The 22,058-nt window shown below is 40.7% G+C and overlaps 1 protein-coding gene across 1 annotated transcript in view; it reads right to left on the bottom strand.

Moving 5' to 3' along the window:
- Positions 1-22,058, bottom strand: part of ANO3 (anoctamin 3) — a 542,814-nt gene that overhangs the window by 50,188 nt on the left and 470,568 nt on the right. The window contains exons 16-19 of the mRNA XM_082269831.1: positions 21,496-21,636; positions 15,508-15,672; positions 13,377-13,413; positions 7,626-7,737 (exon numbers count right to left, since the gene is read on the bottom strand). Coding sequence (XP_082125957.1) covers positions 7,626-7,737; positions 13,377-13,413; positions 15,508-15,672; positions 21,496-21,636 — 455 coding nt within the window. The remainder of the gene's footprint in view (positions 1-7,625; positions 7,738-13,376; positions 13,414-15,507; positions 15,673-21,495; positions 21,637-22,058) is intronic.

Consider the following 22,058-nt stretch of genomic DNA (forward strand, 5'->3'; position numbering starts at 1 on the left):
GGGCACTCTGCAATGATTGGGGGCAATGCTGTGGCACTCTGCAATGATTGCGGGCAATGCTGTGGGCACTCTGCAATGATTGCAGGCAATACTGTGGGCACTCTGCAATGATTGCAGGCAATACTGTGGGCACTGTGCAATGATTGAGGGCAATGCTGTGGCACTCTGCAATGATTGCGGGCAATGCTGTGGGCACTCTGCAATGATTGGGGGCAATACTGTGGCACTCTGCAATGATTGGGGGCAATGCTGTGGGCACTCTGCAATGATTGGGGGCAATACTGTGGCACTCTGCAATGATTGGGGGCAATACTGTGGCACTCTGCAATGATTGGGGGCAATGCTGTGGCACTCTGCAATGATTGGGGGCAATGCTGTGGCACTCTGCAATGATTGGGGGCAATGCTGTGGGCACTCTGCAATGATTGCGGGCAATGCTGTGGCACTCTGCAATGATCAGTGGGGGCAATGCTGTGGACAATCTGCAATGGTTGGGGGCAATACTGTGGCACTCTGCAATGATTGCAGGCAATACTGTGGGCACTGTGCAATGATTGAGGGCAATGCTGTGGCACTCTGCAATGATTGCGGGCAATGCTGTGGCGCTCTGCAATGATTGCAGGCAATGCTGTGGGCACTCTGCAATGATTGCGGGCAATAATGTGGGCACTCTGCAATGATTGGGGGCAATGCTGTGGGCACTCTGCAATGATTGCGGGCAATGCTGTGGCACTCTGCAATGATTGCGGGCAATGCTGTGGGCACTCTGCAATGATTGCAGGCAATACTGTGGGCACTCTGCAATGATTGCGGGCAATGCTGTGGGCACTCTGCAATGATTGCGGGCAATACTGTGGCACTCTGCAATGATTGGGGGCAATGCTGTGGGCACTCTGCAATGATTGCGGGCAATACTGTTGCACTCTGCAATGATTGGGGGCAATGCTGTGGGCACTCTGCAATGATTGCGGGCAATGCTGTGGCACTCTGCAATGATTGCGGGCAATACTGTGGCACTCTGCAATAATTGGGGCAATGCTATGGGCACTCTGCAATGATTGCGGGCAATGCTGTGGCACTCTGCAATGATTGCGGGCAATACTGTGGCACTCTGCAATGATTGGGGGCAATGCTGTGGCACTCTGCAATGATTGCGGGCAATACTGTGGCACTCTGCAATGATTGCAGGCAATACTGTGGGCACTCTGCAATGATTGGGGGCAATGCTGTGGCACTCTGCAATGATTGCGGGCAATGCTGTGGGCACTCTGCAATGATTGCAGGCAATACTGTGGGCACTCTGCAATGATTGCGGGCAATGCTGTGGGCACTCTGCAATGATTGCAGGCAATACTGTGGGCACTCTGCAATGATTGCGGGCAATACTGTGGCACTCTGCAATGATTGGGGGCAATGCTGTGGGCACTCTGCAATGATTGGGGGCAATACTGTGGCACTCTGCAATGATTGGGGGCAATACTGTGGCACTCTGAAATGATTGGGGGCAATGCTGTGGCACTCTGCAATGATTGCGGGCAATGCTGTGGCACTCTGCAATGATTGCGGGCAATGCTGTGGGCACTCTGCAATGATTGCAGGCAATACTGTGGGCACTCTGCAATGATTGCGGGCAATACTGTGGCACTCTGCAATGATGTGGGGCAATGCTGTGGGCACTCTGCAATGATTGCGGGCAATACTGTTGCACTCTGCAATGATTGGGGGCAATGCTGTGGGCACTCTACAATGATTGCGGGCAATGCTGTGGCACTCTGCAATGATCAGTGGGGGCAATGCTGTGGACAATCTGCAATGGTTGGGGGCAATGCTGTGGGCACTCTGCAATGATTGCAGGCAATACTGTGGGCACTCTGCAATGATTGGGGGCAATGCTGTGGGCACTGTGCAATGATTGAGGGCAATGCTGTGGCACTCTGCAATGATTGCGGGCAATGCTGTGGCGCTCTGCAATGATTGCAGGCAATGCTGTGGGCACTCTGCAATGATTGCGGGCAATAATGTGGGCACTCTGCAATGATTGGGGGCAATGCTGTGGGCACTCTGCAATGATTGCGGGCAATGCTGTGGCACTCTGCAATGATTGCGGGCAATGCTGTGGGCACTCTGCAATGATTGCAGGCAATACTGTGGGCACTCTGCAATGATTGCGGGCAATGCTGTGGGCACTCTGCAATGATTGCGGGCAATACTGTGGCACTCTGCAATGATTGGGGGCAATGCTGTGGGCACTCTGCAATGATTGCGGGCAATACTGCTGCACTCTGCAATGATTGGGGGCAATGCTGTGGGCACTCTGCAATGATTGCGGGCAATGCTGTGGCACTCTGCAATGATTGCGGGCAATGCTATGGGCACTCTGCAATGATTGCGGGCAATGCTGTGGCACTCTGCAATGATTGCGGGCAATACTGTGGCACTCTGCAATGATTGGGGGCAATGCTGTGGGCACTCTGCAATGATTGGGGGCAATGCTGTGGCACTCTGCAATGGTTGGGGGCAATGCTGTGGGCACTCTGCAATGATTGCGGGCAATGCTGTGGCACTCTGCAATGATTGCGGGCAATACTGTGGCACTCTGCAATGATTGGGGGCAATGCTGTGGGCACTCTGCAATGATTGCGGGCAATGCTGTGGCATTCTGCAATGGTTGGGGGCAATGCTGTGGGCACTCTGCAATGATTGAGGGCAATATTGTGGCACTCTGCAATGCTGTGGGCACTCTGCAATGATTGGGGGCAATGCCGTGGGCACTCTGCAATGATTGGGGGCAATTCTGTGGGCACTCTGCAATGATTGGGGGCAATGCTGTGGGCACTCTGCAATGATTGCGGGCAATGCTGTGGCACTCTGCAATGGTTGGGGGCAATGCTGTGGGCACTCTGCAATGATTGCGGGCAATACTGTGGCACTCTGCAATGGTTGGGGGCAATGCTGTGGGTACTCTGCAATGATTGGGGGCAATGCTGTGGGCACTCTGCAATGATTGGGGGCAATGCTGTGGGTACTCTGCAATGATTGGGGGCAATGCTGTGGGCACTCTGCAATGATTGGGGGCAATGCTGTGGGTACTCTGCAATGATTGGGGGCAATGCTGTGGTCACTGTGCATTGAAAGGGGGCATGCTGGTCTCTCTGCATTGAAAAGTGGGCATGCTGGTCACTGTGCATTGAAAGGGGGGCATGCAGCGCTGGTCACTGTGCATTGAATGTGGGGCATGCTGGTCTCTCTGCATTGAAAGGGGGCACGCTGGTCTCTCTGCATTGAAAGGGGGCACGCTGGTCTCTCTGCATTGAAAGGGGGCACGCTGGTCATTCTGCTGGGAAAGTCGGAACTGGTTACTAAAATTTTTGAATCCCACCACTGGATATATTATATATGATATGCTGAGTACACGGATATATTATATATGATATGCTGAGTACACGGATATATTATATAAGATATGCTGAGTACACGGATATATTATATAAGATATGCTGAGTACACGGATATATTATATATTATATGCTGAGTACACGGATATATTATATAAGATATGCTGAGTACACGGATATATTATATATTATATATGATATGCCGAGTACATGGATATATTATATAAGATATGCTGAGTACACGGATATATTATATATTATATGCTGAGTACACGGATATATTATATATGATATGCTGAGTACACGGATATATTATATATGATATGCTGAGTACACGGATATATTATATATTATATATGATATGCTGAGTACACGGATATATTATATATTATATGCTGAGTACACGGATATATTATATAAGATATGCTGAGTACACGGATATATTATATAAGATATGCTGAGTACACGGATATATTATATATGATATGCTGAGTACACGGATATATTATATATGATATGCTGAGTACACGGATATATTATATATTATATGCTGAGTACACGGATATATTATATAAGATATGCTGAGTACACGGATATATTATATAAGATCTGCTGAGTACACGGATATATTATATAAGATATGCTGAGTACACGGATATATTATATAAGATCTGCTGAGTACGCGGATATATTATATAAGATATGCTGAGTACACGGATATATTATATATTATATGCTGAGTACACGGATATATTATATAAGATATGCTGAGTACACGGATATATTATATATTATATAAGATATGCTGAGTACACGGATATATTATATATTATATGCTGAGTACACGGATATATTATATATTATATGCTGAGTACACGGATATATTATATAAGATATGCTGAGTACACGGATATATTATATATGATATGCTGAGTACACGGATATATTATATATTATATATGATATGCTGAGTACACGGATATATTATATATTATATGCTGAGTACACGGATATATTATATAAGATATGCTGAGTACACGGATATATTATATATTATATGCTGAGTACACGGATATATTATATATGATATGCTGAGTACACGGATATATTATATAAGATATGCTGAGTACGCGGATATATTATATAAGATATGCTGAGTACGCGGATATATTATATAAGATATGCTGAGTACACGGATATATTATATATTATATGCTGAGTACACGGATATATTATATAAGATATGCTGAGTACACGGATATATTATATATTATATAAGATATGCTGAGTACACGGATATATTATATATTATATGCTGAGTACACGGATATATTATATGTTATATGCTGAGTACACGGATATATTATATAATATGCTGAGTACACGGATATATTATATATTATATATGATATGCTGAGTACACGGATATATTATATATTATATGCTGAGTACACGGATATATTATATATTACATGCTGAGTACACAGATATATTATATATTATATGCTGAGTACGCGGATATATTATATAAGATATGCTGAGTACACGGATATATTATATAAGATATGCTGAGTACACGGATATATTATATATTATATAAGATATGCTGAGTACACGGATATATTATATATTATATAAGATATGCTGAGTACACGGATATATTATATAAGATATGCTGAGTACACGGATATATTATATATTATATGCTGAGTACACGGATATATTATATATTATATGCTGAGTACACGGATATATTATATATTATATGCTGAGTACGCGGATATATTATATAAGATATGCTGAGTACACGGATATATTATATAAGATATGCTGAGTACACGGATATATTATATATTATATAAGATATGCTGAGTACACGGATATATTATATAAGATATGCTGAGTACACGGATATATTATATATTATATGCTGAGTACACGGATATATTATATATTATATGCTGAGTACACGGATATATTATATATTATATGCTGAGTACGCGGATATATTATATAAGATATGCTGAGTACACGGATATATTATATAATATATGCTTAGTACACGGATATATTATATATTATATAAGATATGCTGAGTACACGGATATATTATATAAGATATGCTGAGTACACGGATATATTATATAAGATATGCTGAGTACACGGATATATTATATATTATATAAGATATGCTGAGTACACGGATATATTATATAAGTTATGCTGAGTACGCGGATATATTATATAAGATATGCTGAGTACACGGATATATTATATAAGATATGCTGAGTACACGGATATATTATATAAGATATGCTGAGTACACGGATATATTATATATGATATGCTGAGTACACGGATATATTATATATTATATGCTGAGTACACGGATATATTATATATTATATGCTGAGTACGCGGATATATTATATAAGATATGCTGAGTACACTGATATATTATATAAGATATGCTGAGTACACGGATATATTATATATTATATAAGATATGCTGAGTACACGGATATATTATATATTATATGCTGAGTACACGGATATATTATATATTATATAAGATATGCTGAGTACACGGATATATTATATAAGTTATGCTGAGTACACGGATATATTATATAAGATATGCTGAGTACACGGATATATTATATATTATATAAGATATGCTGAGTACGCGGATATATTATATAGGATATGCTGAGTACACGGATATATTATATATGATATGCTGAGTACAGGGATATATTATATAAGATATGCTGAGTACACGGATATATTATATATTATATAAGATATGCTTAGATTAAGGGTCTGGTAATGGTTTTTAGTGGTGCGCCCCCTATATTCATTTTTTTTTTTGGCTTAGGCCCCCCTAAAATTCATAACAGATCAAAAGGGACTACCCGGGGGAACATGTGCATTTCTCTTTTCTTTTTGCATGGGCTACCCAATTAAAATTGATACCAGACTCAAAGGGCCTTTTTTTTATTACTCCCCCCTTGTAAGTGAACGAGGTCGGTGACATCACTGGTTGTTAAGGACTTAGCATCACCTGCATCCGCCGGCCATTCTTAACTACCACTGATAGCGGGAAGCTGGCAGGTATAATAGTGGAAATAATACCGCTATTACTCTTGATGTCCTACTCCCGCTGAATCTGTGCTCAGACGGAACCATGAGCTCATCCCTTCTTGCAAAGTGATTGATTATTTCCCTTTAGGAAAATCAACACCTTAGATTCTCCTAGAAGATGCTCTAGCAGCTGCACCTACTTATGTTACATTTGCTCCCCCTCTACTCTTTTTGGCCCCCATGAGTAAAGAACAATATCTGGCACACCAGAGGCGTAACTAGAGCCTTCAGGGCCCCGATGCAAGAAACCATGAAGGGCCCCCCCAGATCCCTGGCCGGGGCCCTTCCCTTCAAGCCCAGGGCTCTTCCCACTAATCCTGGGGCTCTTTACTCTCGTTGCATGGCCTTTTATTACGGTCCCGCAGCAGGATCCTTTCACAAGTTCTGCAGTGGGCTCCCTTCCTGCAATCTTGGGGCCTCCCCACAGTGGTCCAATGCCATGGCCCGGTCGCAAGTGTGACTTTTGCAATCCTGGAAGTTCACCCACTGGTTTGCTACTGGGCCCCCTGGAGCATGGGGCCCGGTAGCAATCGCAACCCCTGCAACCCCTGTAGTTACGCCCCTGTGGCACACCTATATATCAGGGAGCACATAAGTTACTTTGTTCCTCCCATGTGACAGTGCTAGAGATTGGAAAGTGGCCACTCAAGACACCCTGCATTGTCAAATAAAGGCAGTGACTTGGAACTGGAGATTTTATAGAGCTTCCTCTCCTTGTACCTGGTGGCTAAGCAGAACTCCACAGGCGTAAAAGAAAGCTGAATATGTGCAGCTGGTGGGGCTGGTATTATGCATGGGCAAAGCGCAGGTTTGCTTCAAGACTGATAGGTTGCAAATATAAGGCCATTCAATCAGTTTCATAGAGCAATCCCAACTATAGAACATCAGAGAGAAAATGTTGCTGGATTTAACTGAAAAAATAATATTACAGGGGTAATACATAAAAATACAAAAAAGACACAAAACAGCCCAGCCAGGTCTTCTAGTGTTGGCTGTCATTCCAAATATGGTGAGAACAGGAGAAACGAAACCTGAGAATATTCTATAAACACAACATGATGCATTAGCATTTATTGTTACTCTCACCTGCCAAGGAAGAAGGCGATATAAAATATTGAGCTGTTTAAATTGACAAACTGGAACAGGAACATTTTCAAAGCAAAACTGTTTTCCCACTCGGAGTCAGTTCTCGGATGCTCTAGAGATATAACACAACATTACTGCACATTGTTAGACCCCCAGACAATCTACTTTACAAATCTATAAATAAAGCAGTTCTATAGACTGGTTAGCCATAATAGTACATTTTATACAATTTTTAGCTTATATGAAGTGTTGTAAAATGAGAATATGGGGACTCAGAGGACAAACCGCACTATGTAAGCCATAATTTTAACCACTTTACCACCGCCCACAGTAATATTACTGCGGCAGAGTGGCTCGTTATCGTCTGACGACGTAGTACTACGTCGTCAGACACTCCCCCTTCTGGGCGGCGCTTGCACGCCGCCGAAGGCTCGCTCCCGCTGTTTTCAGTCACAGCAGGAGTCGGGCCAGGGGAGGAGCAGCGGCGATCGCCGCCGCTCTTCCCCCGATCGTCGGGGATCTAGTGTGGAGATCCGCCCGCCTGTGTAAACACAAGCGGGCGGATCTCCATAGTGACAGGGAGTGACAGATCGGACTGTTCAGCATAGCTGGACATCCGATCTGTCCATGACTCACTCAGTCCCCTCCCCCCCCCACACGTCAGTAAGCACCAGGCATACATTAACCCCTCCCTCTCCAATAAAATTAACCCCTTCCCTGCCAGTGTCATTTTTACAGTAACAGTGCATATATATAGCACTGATTACTGCAGTAATGTCACTGGTACCCCCAAAAGTGTCAAAAATGTCAGTCAAGGGTCCGATCTGTCCGCTGCAATGTCGCAGTCCCGCAAAAAAAAATCGCAGATCGCCGCCATTACGCGTTAAAAAAAAAAACACCAAAAATGACAGAAATCTTTCCCTTTGTTAGTAAACGCAATAACTTTGCGCAAACCAATCAAAATACGCTTATTGTGATTTTTTTTACCAAACATAGGTAGCAGAAAACAAATTGGCCAAAAATTTTTAAAAAAATTGGTTTTTACATTTTTTTGGGGGGGAATTTCATATAAAAAAATGTTAAAAATATTGTTATTTTTTCAAAATAAACGCTCTTTTTTTGTTTATAGCGCAAAAAGTAAGAATCGCACAGGTGATCAAATACCACCAAAAGAAAGCTCTGTTTGTGGGAAAAAAAGGACGTAAATTTCGTTTGGGTACGGCGTCGCACGACCGCGCAATTGTCAGTTAAAATCGCACAGCGCCGAATCGCAAAAAGTGGCCTGGACGGAAGACAGCAAAATCCTCCGGTGGTAAAGTGGTTAAACCTATTTTTAAATTCATACTTCCATGGGGTAGAAGGATACATGTACGCATTACCAAATTATATTATTATTTGGAGGAAAAATAATTCCTTTATCTGGCTTTTAAGCCTGGGCAACACGGATCATGTGGTGCCTGGCTACCAATGAGCATCATGGGTATTTTACACAGAATTTTACCAGAAGGTCCACAGTTAAAAAAACAAAACAAACAAAACAGATCATTAACACTAACTCGAGGTTCAGAAAATTCTATAACACGCTCCACTTCTGATTAAATATGAAGTTCAAAATTCACCGGTACCAATCAGGGTCTAAAGTTTTCCAATAGTGCCTGTCCAGTATACTCTGAGTTAATTAAGAGGTTCAGAGAGGAACAACCAGGAAGCAGTACCTGTATATGTAATGACTATGAAGATAGACCCTGCTGGGTATTCTCTCAGTGAGATTAAAGTTTTAGAAGGGCAAAACCAGGAGCTACCCCTTGTAGGAGTGGTCATGTCTGAATTTTTGCAAAAAATATTTTATTTCCTATAAATTCAGAAAATTAATATAAAAAAACAACATAAATTGTGGTGTTACCTCCTCATAATCTCAGTATAACGAATATATAACCATTGAAAATTAGCATCCAGTAGACATAATCAGCCCATACCATAAAGTTCCCTAATCAAGGTTACATTATGGCTGACAAAGTGAAAACATTAATTATAATCCATTGAAATATTGCAGATTTTCTTGGTCTACGCGTGAATGAACTAAAAATTAGCTCTAATTTAAGAGTATACCAAGAGTATGCTTCTGCAAAAACAAAAATACTAGAAACTAATAATAAAATAAAATAAAAATAATTGAGTAGAGAATCCCAAAAAATATAAACCTAGATCTGCGTCCAAGCTCTTAGGCCCCTTTCTCACGGGGCCGATGCATTTTGACGGACTTTGCTTGCTCAGCGGGCATCGCTCCGCTATTCCTCACTGAGCAGATGGATGACATGTCCATCTCTGTTCATTGTGCAGAGACTCGCTCTTCTCTATGGGAAGATCGGATGAAAACTGACAGCCTGTTCGTTTGCTGGATGGATGGTGAGTGTATTGCCATTTGTGTGTTTTCAGCGGATCTTGTCAGATCGATTGCCAGGCGGGTGGCCACTGACATCTGCCTCCCCATAGAGGACAATTGGCGGCCCGATTGGGTCTGCCTGAAAAATGGATAGGCGGACCCAATTGGTCCAATCGTGTGAAAGGGGCCATAGGAAGTGAGGTGAGAAGATGATAGGGTATGTTTTCTTTTTTGGGTTTTAATCCTATCAAAGAGTTGGAAAGGTTTTCCATTGTGTATCACTGTGTGTACAGGAATGGTGTCATTAAAAGGGAAATTTTGGAATTTGATAAAGTATGTTCCATAAAAGGTTTCCACCTGTTGAGGAAACCTTTAGAAGAGCCGAAGGATAGGACTATAGTATCCAATTTTTTGATATACAATTATACATCAAAGATGTATAAAGTTCTTTGTTCACCATAACGGCCTTTGGAGCTGATTGTGTAGTCCAGGATTTTAGTATAACTCTGTGGGCTGTAAGTAGACATAATAAAATCCATGCAGCAACAGATGTTTGTCGAGAAGGTATGGATAAATCAGTGGGTTCGAAATACCCAAATAAGCAGAGAAGGCGGTTTTAGACTCCATTTACACCTATTTAGTTTGCTTTTGAGCATTTCTGCACTGCTTTTTGTGTTTTTTTTATTGTGATTTTGACGCGATATGCATTTTGCTGTTTTTATCTTTTTTTTGGCAAATGTGTTGTTGGGCAGATTAAAACAACGCCAAACGTAAATTGTGACTACATTGCGGTAAAAACAAGGTAAAAATGCACAACATGCTTTTCTGCAGCTTCTCCTTTGAAGTCTATTGAACCAAGAATGCAAAAAAAGCACCGCTATGCGTTTAAAAAAGTCCCTAACCCTTTCCAAAAAAGCAGAGGCACAAAACATGCATTGATGTAGGAACGCATGTTAAAAAAAAGACCTGTAATTCTGCAAAAACATGAAAAAAACGCATTGCTGTGAATGAAGCCTTAGGGCTCTTTCACACGGGCGTTCCTTTTTTTTTGCCCGATCAGGTCCTTTTTTTTTTTTTTGTAACGGACACGGATGACACTTGTGTCATCCGGTCCGTATGTCCGTTTTTCATCCCATCCGTTTGCGGATGAAAAACTGACATAATGCATGTCTATGTAAATACGGATGTCTGCGGATGACACCACTGACATCCGTTTTTGCTTCAGTTCCGTTTTTTGAAAGGAAGAAAAAATAGGGTTCTCCTCCGTTCAAAAAAACTGAACTGAACTGAACTGAACTGACAAAAAACGGATGTCAGAGGATGATCATCCTCTGACATCCGTATTTACATAGAGATACATTATGTCCGTTTTTCATCCGCAAACGGATGGGATGAAAAACGGACATACGGAACGCCCGTGTGAAAGAGCCCTAAAGGAGTAAACTTAGAGGTGATTCAATGAATAAAATGAAGTACTAGGCTTCAGAATGTTTGGGAGATTGTAAACTCTAACAAGCAGGGCCCTCTGATTCCTCCTGAATTAGGTTCTATGTACTGTAGAACTGTACTATCTGCCTTCATGTTGTATAGTGCTGCACACATTGTTGGCGCTATATAAATCCTGAATAATAATAATAATAATAATAATAATAATAGAGTCTGTGACAGTATTCACCGTCACTGGAATTTAAAGACAGATAAGTAATGGTTTGGATTGTTTCATATTTGCCAGCAATATCTCCATATAGAAATATTGAGATTTATTCCCATTTACCATGAAATCTGTAATTCCTAAATGCTGTGTATATTACGTATCTTTCAATGTCAGCAAGGTTTTCCCTTTGTTTGTGTATTGGGAGGGAATGTGGATTGCCCTGTCTCCTTGTTAAGTGCTAATGACCTCCCATTGTTCTGTGTCTGGCTATTGTGTACATTGATTGCCCCCTGGGGGCTTCTGTCTCATTGCACATGGCAGTCCTTCTGGTCAAGCTATCGGACAAATCCCTGCTGACTCATTTTCAAGTCCTCATTTGCATGGCTAAGGAGGACCTGAAGGAGGACTACAGGTACTTTACAATTGACCAATAGGAAAGCGGTTGTTGGGGGCGGGATGTTCCAAATTCTGTATATAAGTCTTGTTCAATAAAGTTGTTCTAGAGTTCCTTCAACCTCAATCTAGAGTCCTGTCTCTTATTGGAGGAATCTGCTGCAAGGGATTGCTATGGTCTTCCATACTCCCTTGGATAATCACTAAGATCTTGTAAGAGCTTGTGTAAGAGCTTGTATAAGAGCTTGTTCTACTGCACTCTCTGGGGAAAGAGAGGTTCACCCACAGGAACCTGGAGCCTTGTCGGAGGTCCAGGGTGGGTAGGAGACTGCAAGACCCTAACCAAGCTGCGGTGGTTCGTGGGGTCTGAAGTGGATACGGTGTCTGGGGGGAGTGCTTGGAGCCCCTCGGGAAGCACTAGGAGCATCTGTCAACGGTGGTACCCGGTCAGGGGTGCCCTGTTCCGTTACAGTCTTTGTGAGATAAGAGGATAAGAAAAGCAGAAATAATTGTCTAAATATAACCAGATATGGCTTCACACATCTGTATAATTACAAGAATTATACACATCTGTATAATTACAAGATGTAACAAAAAAAAAAAAAATAATATATATATATATATATATATATATATATATATATATATATATATATATTTTTTTTTTTTTAAACATCACAATTGGTAAAGATATTCACATTAATCTAAGGGGAGTGCACATATCTTTGAACCTCCTCTTGAGCACCACAGGACCCCTGAAACCTGTGAAATTCGGATTTTCAAATATAGACTTGATAAAGAAATGTCAAAAGCTGCTCCACGCTCTCTCACTTAATCTGTCTCATAGGCAGAGGGTTGACCCCCTATTGACTTTCCTTTACCAAGTTAGTTTTGGCATATCATATTTGCAAGTCCAGGGTATTCAAGGAACGTTTAAAGGATATGTGCATGCTTCAAAAGATAAAAAGAGTAACATTATTGTAAAATGAGTTCATCAATTTGTGCTATAACTTAAAAACCTTGTTTCTGTATACCACTTGCACTTAGTTATATACAAGTTATACTTGGTTTTGCCTTGATGGTCCTTTATCCATGCTGATAGTCTACCAGACAGATCAGACAACTAAATGGGAATAACACAATCTGTAGTATCTATGAGAAACAACCATGTACTTAAATAAAAGCCTAAAGATGTCCTAACACTTTTCCATTCTGCCCAGAAATTTTTATTTGCAAATCTATTGCAAATTTAAATTAAATTATTACACAACCAATATAGCTGTATGCACTTGTATATAATGAATTTTAATTGTGAACTTACCTAAGTTTGTTAAAAGATACGCTACTTTCTCATATAACTATAAAAGAAACACAAACAGTCAAAAGATATACATAACACTCAAAACAATTAACATTTCAAATAAGATACATGGCTCTCTGCACCAAGAACTTGGTTCTTTGGTATAAAGCTCACTGAAAGTGATGTCCTTTCTAAACCAGCCAAACACTAAACCTCCCTATAATCCTCCTTGTGACCCTAACTCTAATCCACTCTGTAACAAATACCCTAACTCTAACCCTAACATAGTCTTAAAACCAACCCTCCATTACCCCTAACTGTAAGACTCCTTTTACAATAACCCTACCTGAAACCCACCACTAACTCTTTCGGTAGCCCTAGTCCTCACACCGATTCCTATAACCCTCACCAGTGCCGGATTAAACTCTGTGTAGTCCCCTAGGCAGTCAAAACCTTGGGGCCCCCTTACAGGTTTCTGGAAGTTTTCTTGTACATGCTTTCTCGTGTAGGAGATGACCATCACTACTGTACGTTACACGTACGTAGGTTGCACCACATTTTTTTACAAACAGACATTTGAAAGAAAGCAAGCTTTAAAGAGACAAAATGTAATGTGAACCTGCTTTCTAGGGTCTATGTACTTTAAGGACCAGGCCTTTTTCTGACAGTTGTTGTTTACAAGTAAAAAAAATCTGTATTTTTTGCTAGAAAATTACTTAGAACCCCCCCAAACATTATATTTTTTTCAGCATAGATCTTAGAGAATAAAATGGCGGTCGTTGCAATTTTTTATGTCACACAGTTTTTGTGCAGCGGTTTTTCAAAAGCAATTTTTGGGGGAAAAATACACTTTAATGAATTAAAAAAAAACAAAAAAAAAACATAATATATACCCCAATTTTATGTATAACATGAAAGATGATGTTACGCTGAGTAAATAGATACCCAACATGTAATTTTTTAAAATTGCGCAAGCTCATGGAATGTCGCCAAACTACGGTACTCAAAAATCTCCATCTCAAAATGTCTGTAGCTCTAGCACATATCTTCCCTAAAACCCCTGAGCATTAGCATGTTGTCACCTCTGTTTTGCACCCACATAGATCAAAAGCCACATAGAGTAGAACCTGGAGAAGATCAGCAATACTTAGATGCAAAAGAGAATGAAAAAATGGTGACATTATTTTAGAAGAAATATGCGCATTGTTTTCTATCTGGCGGCTTGTCAAACAGCAGATCAAACTAATCTTGTTTGATCTGCTGACTTTGAGGTCAGATGAGAGATCTGGGGTTTAATAGACCCCAGACCTCTCCATAAAGAGGACTTTTCATTGCCCATGCGGTAGACAAGGGATCTCGTTCATCCCTTTTGATAGCAATAAAAGTGATAAAAAAACAAACAAAAAAACAAATTAAGGTACAGTGTATAAAAAAAAAATAAAAAAAAGAAAAGAAAAGAAAAAATATAAAGTACCCCTGTTCTTATTTGCAAAGGTGAATGTATGTGTCGATCTGGCACACATATGTAATGACAATCGCACCACACATGTGAGGTATCACCAGGAATGTTAAAGAGCAATAATTCTAGCACCAGACCTTCCGTGTAACTCAAAACGAGTAACCTGTAAAGATGTTTAAATGGATCGTTTAAAGTACCGTAGTTTGTTGTCATTCCACGGGCATGCGCAATTTTTTGGTATCTATTTACTCAACATAGATTTTTTTTAAAAACAGCTATAAGGTGACATAAAAAAATTGCAACACCCACCATTTTATTCTCTAGGGCCTCTGCTTAAAAATATATAGCTATTGGGGGTTGTAAGTAGTTTTATAGCAAAAACATGCAGATATGTACGTGTACTGGATGACAGAATTGTCAGAATTGGCTTGGGAAGCTAGTGGTTAAAATACAATAAATTATGTGTTAATGAATACAGAGCTGCATTAATTTGTACCTTTTATATCTGCCTGGGGCTAAACTTTAACTACCATTATTTGACATAACAACCATTATTTTTAGCAATGCCAATAAGAGCTGAAATTAGCAATCGCTATTGCAAATAATACAGGTGTTATAGCTAACTGTGAATTAGTTTCAGTTACATGGGAAAAAAGAACAATGTCTTTTATTAAAACAAGAATAGAAACTTACAACATTAAGGGACATTATGATCATGAAGTTTATGCAGACACCAGTGCCAGATGTTGCAAACTGCCAGTATTTCTTGATAAAATGCCAGTTGAATGATGCAAACTGCTCCATGGCAACGAGTCGGTACACAACCACAGCGAAGACTGCTGTCAGCACTAAGGATATCTAAATATGAAGACATTTAAAAAAATATGTGATTTAATCCAGTTATAGTCATCTCACGGCTTATAGTCATCTCACAGCACAGTAGGAGTGAATCGCCTAGCATTGCACAGCTGACTTTTATTTCTAACCATTTAAAAAGTAAAACAAGGACAGTTTATACATACATTCCCAAAAAATATCCACTCTAGTATGTCCCAACATTACAGACATTTTCTTTTAAGAGTGAGGAAAGGCTAGAACCATGGTCATGTCTTTAGTGCTCATGTATTCGAACCAATGACATTATAAAACAAATATCTTTGGAGTCTAACATTTCCTTTCCCCCTTTTTTTTTTTACTAATTCAACCAGTTAGTAAAAAGAATAAAAGGCAGCCAACATTTTTCTGAGAAATGCCCCCCCCCCCCTTTCATATCATGGCTTACGACAATATACTGGAGTGTCTGGTTGTCATGTTTCACATGCTTTGTGATATGCCTTTAAATGTTATATGTATTTTCCTGGCCCTGGTTTCTCCCCTCCTTAAAACAGTTTATCCTGTCTAAATAGCTGCACCCCTTTGTTCATTTTTCCCAGTAATGCATTTCAGCCTCATGTCTCATGGAGAGGATCACATTATGATCTTTTGACCTATCCGATGTTCATTGTTGTAAGATCCTCACAGTTTATTGTTTAAACTTCACAAGATCTTCAAGGTGTGGTCTGGGTCGAGTCACTGTCTGTTAATTCAGCTAAGATTGAGGGTTATCGCTATCTCATCACAACTGTAAGTTACAGAGATCACACTTTCAATGGTTAAACTGGAGAGGCGAACACTGGTCTAAAATAATTTTATTTTTAGGTCTGTTCCCCATTGGGGAAATATCTTACTACATCCTGTGTATTAGATAGGTGTCATGGGGACATGAAGTGAGAATAAATCATACACACTGAGCCTTTACCCCTATGCATGAAGTTCTGGGGTTTAGCTGCAGCTGGAGGGCACAACGCACCATCCAGCTCTGCTGCAGGCAGTCTGTCAAACTCTATGAGAGCTTGCCAGCTGCTGCGGCATGACAGGGCAGTGCCCCTAGCAATATCTACATTTAGGGTGGATTGCGCTCAGGAACAAAAGCCTGGAATGCAAGCTAACTGCATTCTTGGCATGTATCCCTGGGCATATGCTGCCCTAAACAGAAGTACCACTGAGTGCACCACCTGACAGCGGGACTGGACGGTGCACCTGTGATCTCCAGCCTCAGGTAAATGCCAAAGCCTCATGCACTGAAAATAAATACTCAGTGTGCATAAGGACTTGTGGGGACCCACCGAAACTGTGTAGCTTTCATAGAGTTTGACAAACTCAAAGGTTATAATCATTTATAGCATTTTATTGTTGTTTGTTGTTATATTTTTCTGAATTGTCTAGGTGACCAGGACATACAGGGAAATCTCCCCAATGGCCCAGTGGTATTAAACACACAACCCGAAACCCAGTTGTTTTTTATGATATTGGTATATTAAATGTATTGTTTCCCCCTTCATATAGAAGACACACAAAGCTGGAAGCGCCCTTTGTATGCCCCGATACTCATTCATTATATAATGGAATACTGTGAAAATAGAAGAACTCCATGTTACAGACCAGTCCTCCATACCATCCCCCCCCCCCCCGGATGAGTAAATTAGCAGATAGAAGCAAATTTAGCTCAGCAGTGCACAGTAACCAACAGCAACAGGATTCCACTATTCCACTATACTATAACCAGATCACGTAACATATTTTTGTATGCTGATATTTGCTTCCCTTAAAGGGACAATCCACAGTGATATTTTAGGCCATGGTAGATACTAGAGACATGATCGCTGTTGTTTCTCAGGGAATCCAGAGGTGGGATCTCTGCATCTGAGCTTCCAGCTCTCTGCACTCATCACAAGTCCCCTAACTGTCCCTGTCACCTTTGTTAAAATTTCATATGTAATTAAATATACAAGAGGTGGAGTAAAAATATCCAAAGCTCAGCGGAGGTGGGAACAGAGATGGGAAAGGGAACACCCCTGAAGTCCCAAAGACATTCAAAAAGCCATAAGGAGGATCAGCTCTACTGACTCCACCAGACTGACTGACACATTCTTGAAAACGTCCTATAAATATTTGTGATGACTAAGTGCTCCCCATTCTGAAAATATATTTCAGCCATTATACACTTACAAACCTTACTTACATTCGGCCAATTAAAAATTAAATTTTAAAAGGACACCTGTCAGAGATAAAAGGGTTACCATTCCATAATACTTTCTGAAAAAAATAACTTCCTGGCGCCTTTGGATTCAACATTTAGTTGTCAATGTCAATGTGAAAAAATTTTCCATGTGGTTTGTAATCGGATTACCCTCTATAAATGTCACCTCTATCTATTGTCCAAAATGCAGTACTTTTTTTTTTTTTAACTGAAGTATTTTGGGTAAATACTGCATTATGGCCACTAAAGGAAGTCAAGGATCATAGGAGATGTCAAAAATAAGGAGAGTTTAGGGCTGCTCTATCCCTTCAAAACAAAACAAAGAAGAAGAAATATCTCCCCGTGACTTTGTCGTAGCCAAAATGACAACCACAGTGAATGTTATATATAAAAAGATACATTTTTATTCAAACAAAATATAAAAGCTAAGTAAAAGCTCTGGTCTCTATACATGCAAAACATGCAAATACATGCAAAACTCACAGCAACAAGCACACAAACACCAATGCATATCAAGCAAAACTCCCATACACCACAAGGCTACCAACGCACCTCGATTATTATTTTGTGGGAGTTGACTTATCTTAACCTGGTTTAATGATCCATCCCATCTCCTTGTGGCTCTAAGGCAGGGGTCTCAGAACTTTATAAAGAAAGGAACAGTTTACTGTACTTCAGACTTTAGGGGGGCCGGATTGTGCCCAGTGGGAGTTAATGTTAGATCTTAGGTATTAGGGATGAAATAATTGGTGTCATTGGGAGGAATAGTGCCCCACGTTTTGTGTCCATGGAAAGTATTATGTCCCATTGTTGGTGTCAGTGAAAAGAACAGTGTCCCATTGTTGGTGTCAGTGGCCGGAATTGTGCCCCATTTTTGGTGGCAGTGGCAGGAAAAATGCCTCAAGGGCCAGATAAAGGCAAGCAAACAAAGGGCCACATCTGGCCCCAGGGCTGCAGTTTGGAAACCACTGGTTTCAGGCCAGACTGGTATGGACATGGGGGTGCTTCAGAGCAAATTTTAAATATTCTATATCATATACTTTTGTAATCCATGCACCTTCACCACTAATCTCTGATGAAGAATATTTGATCATTGAAAGGCATTGGGAGCCTTGCAGTGCTCAAGAATCTCGCCTGATATGCATCAATGCTCATACACCCATTCCCGTGAAGGGTCCTATGTAGAAAGCCAGAGCTTTTATATTTTGTGTGAATCCTTCCTTGAATGATCCTTCTAGGATCATAGCAGATAATCATAGAACAAACAACAGGGTGATCGTTCATGGTGACCGTGCGAATGCTTAAGACATCAACATTTTTTTAAACACAGACCCCGTCACTGCTCTGGAACTAGTCTGGGTCAAGTCAGAACTTTTCTGCACAAGTGCCCTGGGCCTGTAACTCAAAGTATTTAATCCAAAGGATCTGAATCACAGTCAGGCATATGGCATTTTCCAGAGTCATCAATAGCCATCTGTCTTTTTTTCCCCATGACAGTTTTCCTTTAAAACAGCCCCGACTCCGATCTAAGATCAAGCACACACAAGTAAAGGAGGTAAATTATCTCTCCTGCTAGCTGAGCCACTATGCACTGCTGAGATTCTAAGAAATGGTCCCATGAAGCCCGCTAGGAAAACAACACTTCCTGTAATGTTAATCTCCTGGGTCCCCCACAGCTCTCTGGGGTTCTCCTACTAACCTCCATGTTCTTGCAAGATCTGGGGGACCAATTTTTAATTGAATTTGTTTTCCTAGTGATCCTGCCAGTAACACTTCCTGTCCTAGGGTGACAACGTTCACTATACTGTTTCTATGAATGAGCCACGTTGTCACCCTAGGCTGCTCTCCTGGCTTAGACTACAAGCCCCGCCCCTCTTCAGATTTTCATTAAATAGAGGTAGGTAGTTTTGTAGTTCACAGAAGATAGCTGGGAACTATACAATTGTTTGAGATATCAGTTCAGGGCACAGAACAAGTTATAAGGACACTGAATTTCTGGCAGCATCAGCAGGTATTATTTCAGTACTAGCAGAAAAACTTCTTAAACAGAAATAAAGAAAACAAATGAAGCCACCAGAGCAAATGATTTACACCGATCAGCCATAACATTATGACCACTGACAGGTACTATATATAACATTGATTATCTTGTTACAATGGCATCTGAAAGTCAGTGGGATATATTAGGCAGCAAGTGACCATGTTGCCCATGAAGCTGATTTGTTGAAAGCAGAACAAAATGAATAAGTGTAAGGATTTGAGCGACTTTGACAAGAGCGAAGTTGTAACAGCTAAAGAACTGGGTCAGAGCAACTCCCAAACTGCAGCTCTTATGTGCCTGATCTACAGTGGTCAGGACTGACCAAAACTGGTTTCAGGAAGGAAAACTGGTGAACCATGGACAGGGTCATGGATGGCAAAGGCTCATTGATGGAGTTGGAGAGCAAAGGCTGACCTGTGGTCCAAGGAGGTCCAAGGAGGAAAAATAGTGGTCCAGTCCAGTGACAGGGGCAGGGGTGGCCAAGGCCAAGTGTCATGCAATCCAATAAAGGAGCTACTGGAGCTCAAATTGCTAAAAAAGTGTATGCTGGTTCCAATAGAAAGGTTTCAGAATACACAGAGCATTGCAGTTTGTTGTGTATGTTGCAGTTTTGTCTGTGTAGCCGTAGACTGGCTGGGGGGGCCATGATGACCCGTGTCAAAAACCCAGTTCTAATACGTCCTTAGTCTGCTCAAACCAAAAAGAAACACAAAACAATAGCTTGAGTTGGGCTTTCAGGAATTAAAGCCTGAGTCCTATCAGTTCTGAGGCTCTCAAATCAGGTTTAAAAAAATTCTAAAATTATAGCAAAGCTGGAGACCTGAGTAAACTAAATTGACAGAGGCTATGAAATGGGGATGAATAAAATGATCATTCTACAATGATTATGATGGCTTAACAAAATTAGATAATTGTGTAGATCCCACCGACTTTTAAAGTTCTCTAGGCATATTTCCGTTTCTAAGTGAACATCTGAGCTTTTTTGTTAAATAAAAAAAATGTAACCAATACATTGTGGTGCTAGTTAATGTTGGACATGAAGGCTAAGCAGAATTGTGAAACATACGGATATGCATCAGAGTATGCTTATGTATTGTTGTTTCAATTAGGCACTAAAGTTGGCTTTTCTTGAACTGACAGGCCATGATCTTGGCCCCATAGCAGATTCCTTCTAGGGGAGAATAGTAACTAAGGCCAGCCATACACGGTGCAAATTTCTTTCCTGAAAAATTTGCACAATTCCCCAATCAACACAGACAGTACTGACAACGTAATCCCTCCTGCCGGGCAATTGTTTGCTCCCACCAGTGAATCCGTTGTACCAAAATGTACCAAAACTTGGTACATTTAGCCTGCCCATTAACAAATTGAATCTCAGGTGGTTCAGCAGGAACTGGCCGAGATTTGAACTGGGTATGGCCGGCCAGTCGGCCTAACACATTTTGTTTTTCTAAACAAGCTTCATATGCAACGGACCGAGATTTTCAGAATGGGAACCTGAAAAGCCAACATGATGGAGATTCAGTTGATTGAAAGCTATGGCTCATAATGAAATCATTACCATGAAGAATATTCCTGATACAGACACCATGAGTCGGCTGAGTTTGTCACTAAAGGGCTGGAAAGGCTCTGGTTTGCCAGTGATTGGGTTCACTCGTTCCAATTTGGAATACTTTGCTTCAAATTGTGGACGCAACTCTTCCTGGAAAGACACAGAACTATTAGTTAAAATATACATTAGTTATGAACTATTTGGTAAAAGTTAAAGCCCTAGTGATGTCTCACACATATTTATCTCCTTATAGACCTGTAACCTGTTATGATTTATGACAGATTTTAGCTTGGAGATGCCTTGAAATAACTTTTTCTCCAAGTCATAATTACATTTTCTGCCCCTCTACCCAGTAACAGCCACATTGGTCATAAAAACTGTTCTCAGACAGTATTGAAAAAGAGAGGCAGTCTTTCTAACTAGATCCAGTTTTGTGTGCGGTTACTGAGCTCATTTGGTATAAGTGTAATGCCTGTTGGACTTTGCAACTATACTTTAACAAACACTGGAGTGTTATAAACGTTAACTCCGTGCTCAGCTTATATGAACTTTGGCAGTAGCAAAAACAAATA

The sequence above is a fragment of the Pelophylax lessonae genome (assembly GCF_965119305.1).
Source record: "Pelophylax lessonae genome assembly, chromosome: 10".
NCBI classification, from domain to species: domain Eukaryota; kingdom Metazoa; phylum Chordata; class Amphibia; order Anura; family Ranidae; genus Pelophylax; species Pelophylax lessonae.